The sequence below is a fragment of the Teleopsis dalmanni genome, chromosome 1, assembly GCF_002237135.1.
Source record: "Teleopsis dalmanni isolate 2A chromosome 1, ASM223713v2, whole genome shotgun sequence".
NCBI classification, from domain to species: Eukaryota; Metazoa; Arthropoda; class Insecta; order Diptera; family Diopsidae; genus Teleopsis; species Teleopsis dalmanni.
Window position 1 is genome coordinate 170,658,928 of NC_051846.1, and position 8,756 is coordinate 170,667,683.

Consider the following 8,756-nt stretch of genomic DNA (forward strand, 5'->3'; position numbering starts at 1 on the left):
GTTCATATTATCACCAAAAATATAAATGAAAATGTTAATAGATTCTGCAGATTTAAACTATAGATCAAATCTACTAAATCTATAGGATAATAGCTATAACTACCATTTCAAATTCTTGTGATGCCTTGTAATTACCACATTTGCATTATCCTTCTCTTTTTGTGAATCTGTGTCTAAAAATATGCCGAGTATTAACTTAGAAATTTCATCCACAAACTGTCAACCTTTTTAAATGCAATAATGGAATGATCCTTACTTGTCTTAATTTAACAAGATATGTTCTAAACTATATTAAAAGCTACTACCAGATGGTACATCCTCTTGTCTAGCTCATTTTTGAAATGAATTTTATATTTTACTTTATTAGGTTTTGCGTTAATTGCGCTAATAAAAGTATCTCATCTTGTCCAATCTGGGATTCCAAAGATAATGATAATGTTAATGGTAACATAATGGTGAATACTTTGCTTAAAACTCCTACTCCTATTTCTATTGTGTTTCAAGTTTTATAAAACCTTATAATAGATTATATTGTGACGTCATTGACAAGAAATTAGTCAAAAAAATTGTCCTATGATAACTCCTGGTAACAAATACACATTTTTTTATTAACTGAAAACTCTTTCAATCTTTTCTAAACTTTTATTGTTTAAAATTTTATAGTTAATATATAATATTTATCTGTACATTAATTTGACTTTTTTTGAATGGGAAGTTTTATTTAAATTAATTTGTCAAATACAGGTTTCCAAACCTGACGAGTAAATAATTGGTCTGTATACTATCTTTTAGCTTTAATGAGTACCTTTCTTCTTATTTTGATTTCTTCTAAGTTCCTTTTTTTTTATTGTTTTTTTTCTATAAATTCCTTTCATTATATTTTTAATAATCTTGTATCTCCTAATTTAATAAGCACAAAATTTTTATAACAAGCTTTCAGCTATTGCAACATTGCCGACCTCCATTATATCACAGAAACATTTCAAAAATCATAATAATTTTACTTTAAAAGCAAAGTAAAATCACCGCTATACCACATTGCATATAATTCCGTAATAAAAAACACACAATTTTTAGTGCAAATCAAAATTTCAATACTAATCATAATATTCGATCATAAAATCAAGTAAAAATAAAAAAATTTTTGTAGTGTATAAATTATTTATTGTCATAACATTTTTCCGTTTTAAATATCATTTTGACTTAACCGCGATTATTTCTGCCATTAGGTCTACTACTAGATCTACCTCCAGATCTACCACCTGACCTACCACTAGATCTGCTACCAGATCTACCATTAGATGTTCCGCCTGATATACCACCAGATCTTCCACATGATCTACCATCAGATCTGCCTCCTCGATCTCCTTGACGACCACCAGTTCCACCTCTATCTTCTCCATCTCTGCCACCCTCATTTTCATCATATCCAGATTCACTATAATCACCAACTCCACTTTCCCTATTTTAAAGTTCATCGTATGCCAAAGTCGACGCAGCGGAAATGGCCAAAGAGCTCGAAAACAAAAAGTACAGTCAACTTTATTATTAGTTTTTACTAAATGTTGTAAGTTCCACAGAATAAATATAGTATATATAGTATATATCTTTTTGATATTTGCAAAAAAATGACGCAGTAAATATGACGCATCCAATATTTCATCAACGGTTTATGACGTGTATTCAATCAGTTTGTATAAATACAATAAATATTTATAGTTTGATTTATGTTTGGAAATCTCATGTATTTAATTAAAAATAAAAACACAATATATTTATGATTTTAATTATTTATTAAACAAAACTTCACATTAGTTACACTATTCAAAGACGGCATTTTTTCAATCTCAGTTTACCATTAGGAGATGTATAATGATAAGGATTCAAATTCTTCAAGCGGCGCGAGCTCTGATATATCTGGTTCTGAATCATCCATTGGATCTGCCTGTTCATCTGCAAGCTCTGGAGTTTCTGCCTCTACCAATGTCTTCAAATGAAGCATACACAATATTATTAACAATAAAACAAAATTATATTTCATTTTTTAGTTATGTTTAATCTTCCTAAATTTTATTTCAAATTTCTAATAAAATTTATATGTGCTCTATTCTTTTATATTAAAAGTATTTATTGACATTAAATTTTGCTCACTTTATTGACATATTTCGTTACTTATTTACTTAGTATTTATATGTTAATATTTAATTACAAACTGAATGTTTTTATTCAACATGAAACAAATAAAATTTAGCTTTGGCTTTGCCATGACTGTAATACCCTTCGTACGTTAAAATAATTACTCACTTAAAAGCAATTTTCTGGAACTATTGTTAATATATAGTTGGGTTGTTTTTATAACCAAAATGTATATACAAATTATATATAATAACATTAACTGATTCTAAAGCTTGCTTAGGTAAAGTAATCACCACTTTTTTTAAAACATACTAAACGAGTTAAAAGGGTTGAGCTCCTTGAGAATAGTGAAAGCATATTTTATACACATTTGTTTGAAAGGCTTGAGTGATCATTAATACAAGATATGCCATTCCATTAAAAACTCGATTGGATAGATTTTCTAATGGACTTTGTGTGTCTACAAAGAGAAGTATAATAACAAAGTTTATAGAAAATTAGTAGAGTACAAAAATAAGTTTAATAAATTGCTTTTCTTAAACCATCATATATTTACATAAATGTTTTCTGAAAATATTTAAAACAACAGTTTTCACAATTAAATTTGTTTAATAACTAAGAATTTAGATAGCGTTTATTGAAATACTGGGTATTCATATTTTAAATCTATAATTTTTAAAAATTGGGTGGTATAAAAACAACCGACGGTTTTTTGTCACCAGATTATGTTGTTACCCATTAATCCGATTGTCTCAAACAAGCACGTCTTCGAACAATGATATTTTAGGGATATGATATTGTTACGTAATCGCCTGCGTGATTATTCGAATCTCAGGATTTTGTAAAAAAAATGAAACGAACTTTTAATATTGGAGAATTTATACTTATTATATTTGTTGTATTACAAAGAACTAGTATTTACTAGGAATCAATTTAGTAAAACACAGCTTCATACAAAACAAATTCCAAACTAACTTTTTTTTAAAAATATTAATTGACATAATGTTTAAATAATATTTAAACATTTCATTGCTACTCTGATGAAATTCGTAACATTGCCCTCCTCTTAAATCTGTTCGTCCCGAACAGGAACTACGACATCGTTACAGTAAGGTGCCAGCGGTTCCAGATGCACCAGTTTCATTCGAGCTCTATGATGCCCCGACTATTGAATTCGATAAACAACATCATTGATCCTCGTTCCATCAGGGACAGGGGGGGTTCCAAACAACATCACAACATCTACATCAGAAACAAATTGCGAACACACACACCGTTCTCACTCAAGATTTTCAATATTTGCTTACTTATAGCTATTGGGTGGAGATTTTGAGTATCATCATCATCATTAGCATTTCAGTTTCTGGTCAGTAGGAGCCGTCTTCTGATAAATGGATGAATTTCATCTAATTGGTCCCGCTTACTTCCAGTGTAGTCACATGTCATCTTACCGCGAAGTGGCGTTATTCCGAATTTTAAGTCTGAGTCACCCTGATAAACCTCCATTTGTAAACAGCTGTCACTAATGCATCGAGTATGCCAATCAGGAATATACTGATCAACAAAAACCGCACCATCAAATATATCAATATCAGTTGTGTAATCCTCATTATTTGTTATATCCAAAACGAACAAGACATCCTTGACATCAGCATTAAATTCACTACCTGTAGCCAATACGTCATCTGTGGTATCCTCATCAATTGATAGAAATGAAACAAGACATTTCTATCAATTGTCACGTTCTCATCGTCTGTGAGGTCGACATCAACGTTTAACGGTATATCTTTATAAGATAACTTATGCGCGACCCACAAGCATAAGACGGTTGTGTAATTCATTACTTATGAGAAAAGTGAAAGATGCTGCGAGTAAAAACCGTACCCAAGCCCCATTTGCTCAATTCCGTTCCGGAAATTTCAATACGAGAAATGCACTTCGCTGGGGTCAACCAGTCACTAAAATGTCGAACAGTCCAATGAAATTTTCGAACTGGTAAAACAAGCCCAAAACCCAAGCCATCAGAAAACAACGAAGGCATTAAACATCAACCACAAGATAGTTTGGAATCATTTAAAGGACGCATGTTACACAAAGAAGTTCTATGTGTAGGCTCCATATGATTTAACGCGAGGAAATTTGATTTTTCGAATTACCATTAATAAAATAATGTTGAAATGCATCGAAATGGAGGCATTACGTGTGACGAAAAATGAGTTAAATAAAAGAATATCCAACATAAACAACCATCGGTGACGCTCCACAAATGTTTTAAAGCCTGGATTGACGAAAACAAGGTTTTGTTGAGTGTTTGGTGAGATTTCCATAACAGGCAATAAATTGTATATTATGAACTGTTCCAACATGGTGAAATGATTGACTCTACAGCTCACAATTCGACAACTTAAACGAAACGATCAAGAAAAAGAATTGACCAACCCGGTGTCCGGACCCTGCACCGGTTGACTACAGTAGCCAATATATAATTAATTAAAATTGATTATCAATAAAGAAAATGGGTTTATAAACATATATAAAAACCATCAGTACTTTTTATATCATCTAATATTTTATTTTTTGCACTCTAATTATAAAGAAGAGATATTTGATAGAGAGGTTAATCACCAAATAGTAAATATTTTGATAACTAATTATGCAGAAGAATTAATTGTTAGAAAGGTTAATCATCAAGTAGTCAATAAATAAATTCTTGAGGTTCAAAAAAGCACTTTCTATGTTATATCCCATTTATTTTTATATAGTCAACAATTTATAGAAGTTAAGAATTCCCCTTATACAATTAATTCCAATACATAAATTAAGTAAGTTCTTGAAAGATTTGGGCATGAATTTCTTGGAATTTAATAGTCTCCTTACATTTTATTTGGGTTCCTCAATGTGGAGTTAGTGCTAGCCTTTTGGAGTTAGACTGCCTTTTGAATTTATAGAATTTAACCTGTCCTGTTATATTAAGTTTTGGTTAATCTATTTGAATTTTATGTGCTCTGAAAAACACTCTTAATGCCTATTTAAGAGACAATAAATAGTTACTTATTTTCAGTTAAATTTTTATTGAATTTATAATGTTGGGTTAAACATTCAACTAATTTTGAGTATATTGAAATAATAAGTAACATTGTTATCATCACAGTTGACTTTATCTGCACTCAATTGTTATAATTTTTGTTTATTTTTGATAAATATTAGTTACATTTTTTGGGTACTGATGGACAGATTAAATTTAATGTTGTTTTGAAAGTGAAATTTAATACTATTTTTTAATATAGTTTATATAAGAAAGCATAAATTTTTCAAAATTCATTTATTATTGAAAATAATCAATATTTATTATAAACAAAATTGAATAGAACTATAATATGTTTAGTTATGTAAGTTTCAAAGTTCAACTCGTGCCATTAGTTTGTCAAACAAATAACCATTTTCAGTTTTGTTCAATATTTACTTAATAAATATTAGTTTTTTCTTAAAGAAAATATTTTTATTTATATATCTTATGTTACTTGAAATCTTATTCTCAATAGTTATAAAAAAAACACAAAAATTTGTGTAAGATAACAACAATTCAATAACATTTGTGTAAACTTCCGAAGGTATTTATTTATCAAGAAGAGGATTCAATTGATATAAAAATGGAAATAAATAAAGTAAAATATATGAAATTTAGTAAAATTTATCTGCTATGCAAAATATTGCTTTTCAAAATAGTACCAAATATATATATATATAATATAATATACAACATATATTGTAGAATTTTAATTTTTCATTCATTTATTATCCGTATTTAATTTTATGAAATTTAGCAAAAATATTGTATAGATACTATTTAACCTCATTCATAACTTAATATTAATATTAAAACTATTAACAGCTATTATCAGTGTAATACTTAAAAAAAAAATATACGCAGACATTTAATACAATGAGTTATATGTATAGCATAGTTAATTTTTTTTGAACGGAGATTCAACTTTTTTAGCTACCAACTTGCATACTAGAGGCTCATTAATAGTGCGCTTATAAAAGTGTTAAGAATAAATTTTCATAATGAAAACTTCTTATTCATAGCTGGTGTTTTTATTACCCCTTTTCAGCTATTTAACCCTTCTAAACATAAACTTAAAGTACAAAAATATGAAATGAGAAAATATTTACATAAAATGTAACTTTTGTTACTACCACATCAAAATGGAAGCATATTTTTGGGCGTGTAAAAATAAGGTATGTAATGTGTAATGCCATAATTCAGGTAGATGAGCGCTGAAAAATATCACGGGACATTAACTACCGTTTTATAGACTTACTTCGCGTCTTCATGTTGGCTCATATTTTTCTATTTAAATTGACGCTGATACACGTAAAGTTTATAACCTTTAAAAATTTTTATTTAAATATAAATCTGAAAAAAAAGTATGAAACCTTTTTAGACAAAGTTGCTGTTTACATTCATCAACAATAAAAATTACTTTGTTTACTTAAAATGCCACAGAGAAATTTAATGGCAACATACTTGCCACAGCTGCTTGCCACTCAAGTAAATTTAATTTAAATATTTTTGTTAAAGGCAAATAAACCATAACAAAGGGACAATATGTATGTAACAAGAGCAACAAAAGTGACTAAATATCAACAACAAAACATTAACGTCACTACCCGACACATTAGCAAACGTTTTCACTCACTTTCAGGAACATTTCAAATTTTTATCAGTATGAATGAGCCGAGCCGAGCCGAGCCTTACATATAAAACAGAATTCTCCAAGATTACAATAGACCCGCAGGGGAATGAGTACGTTGACTTTCAGTTCCAACTGGTTTCATTGTCTGGAATGGAAATTATCTAGCGCCATGTACGAGTATAAGCAAGCATAAATACCACAATGAACACAATAAACGTAATTTATTGTAAATAACTGCAAATATATCTTTTTGTGTAAAAATATAGTATATATATATATATATATATATATATATAGCAGTATGGTGGAAAAAAATGCAAATATGTGATAAAGTAATTTCATTATCCTTTCAGGCACTTCGTTGATATCGCATAAAGTCATTGATAATGTGGTTAAGTAGCAACGGTAGCAGTAGTCAGTCATCTTGAAATTATGCAAATGAGAAGCACCAGAGCGTTGACATTTTTCGTTGACGCAATTTTCTAGCTGATGAATAATAATAATAACACGAATACGGATGTTGTCGTAGCTATTAATAGCAGTATGAGTAGGTCTAAATACAGTGGAAATATACACATAAAATACATTATTGGCTCTTCTTTTATGCTACAAAAGTCAGTCTCGGGAATATGTGATTCCCAACGGAGACTATCGGAAGTGTTGTTTTTGAAATGGTACACAACTACTATTATAAAATATCTAAAATATTTTTAGTAATTAACTACTTAAACCACAAAGATAGTTTCTTGTTACAAAAATAAATAAAGTATTTTTATGTAAATATTTAAGCTAAAATCCGGATCTTACTATACAAAATTTAAAAAAAAAACCTTGAAATAATAATATAAGGTAGTATAGGATATAGCTAAAAGATAGTATATAAATGTGATTGTGATTTTGTATTTGTATTTATTGTATATAAAAGTATAATGTATAAAATAAGATTGATATATATTTCCCCATATCATTTCAAATGCTAGTTATATTATTTTTTTCATATTTTCAAATTAATTGTTTTAAAGAGATATTTTATCCCTACTTCAGCAGAACAGAGTTGAGGTTGCCTGTGAGATATTTAACGGATTATCATGGACTGCGTTATCACCTTAACAAAATAATTCTGTCCAAAGAAATAGATTGTCGACTCTGCTTAGAAGCAGACGACACCTCCCGTTACATTTTCTGTGAATGCCTAGCCTTGATCTGGACTAGGGAAGGTCACAGGGTCGAAAACTACTCTTCCATTTAGACATTAGGAGGTCCTCAACGGCCAACATTCTGGCTTTCATTCGAAAGACAAATATATTCCGTACATATTTTAGTAAGTGATATTAATAATATTTATATATTATTTTATTTTCAAATATTCTAATTTACTCATATTTAATTAAAATTATTAAATCTGATATGAACTATCTATAAAAAATGTAATATCTCCGACTGCTTGATTATTACATATACCACTCAGTCTGTTGTGAAAATAACTTGTGACATTATATGAATGAAATAAATGAAATTTTATCAATGCTTAATTTTTCACTTCTTATCTTATTTAAAAAAAAAAAAGAGATTTGCAACTTTTTTAAGGTCCTTATATTTTACGTTAAGTCTTTTGGGTTGAGTTGAAGTAAGTTCTTTATAGTGTTCAATCTAACATATAGCATTTATTTAGAAATTTCCTCACATATTTCGTATTTTACCTAAGATTTAGCAGCAATAAAATACAAAAAAATTATAAAAATAAAGTATTTTAAGTAACAAATATGATTTTATATAGCTTAGTCTGATAGCAAATTTATATGTAAAATTATTACAGACTTTCAAAAGACGATTAATAATTAACATATTAATATAATTGGGCAAATTAAACTTTTTATTATATTTAATTTATATACCCTTGAAATCTGAAACTATCATTCT

General features: G+C 28.5%; 1 protein-coding gene across 1 annotated transcript; it reads right to left on the reverse strand.

The window, feature by feature from the left end:
* Nucleotides 1-1,203: 1,203 nt before the first annotated feature.
* Nucleotides 1,204-3,977, reverse strand: LOC119666704 (spore wall protein 1-like). Its single transcript, XM_038075985.1, has 4 exons — nt 3,879-3,977; nt 3,561-3,831; nt 2,503-2,596; nt 1,204-1,462 (listed from the first exon to the last, which is right to left on the reverse strand). Exons 1-4 carry the CDS (start codon nt 3,975-3,977, stop codon nt 1,204-1,206), a joined length of 723 nt encoding a protein of 240 aa, XP_037931913.1.
* Between the last annotated feature and the right edge of the window lie 4,779 nt (nt 3,978-8,756).

What these genes read in the sequence shown, in the direction of transcription:
- LOC119666704 (XM_038075985.1), bottom strand. Translation starts at nt 3,977, where the DNA reads ATGAATTACACAACCGTCTTATGCTTGTGGGTCGCGCATAAGTTATCT. An exon ending in ACCTCACAGACGATGAGAAC is followed by an intron (nt 3,832 to 3,878) that starts GTGACAATTGAT and finishes TCAATTGATGAG; the next exon opens with GATACCACAGATGACGTATT. An exon ending in GACATGTGACTACACTGGAA is followed by an intron (nt 2,597 to 3,560) that starts GTAAGCGGGACC and finishes TTCTCTTTGTAG; the next exon opens with ACACACAAAGTCCATTAGAA.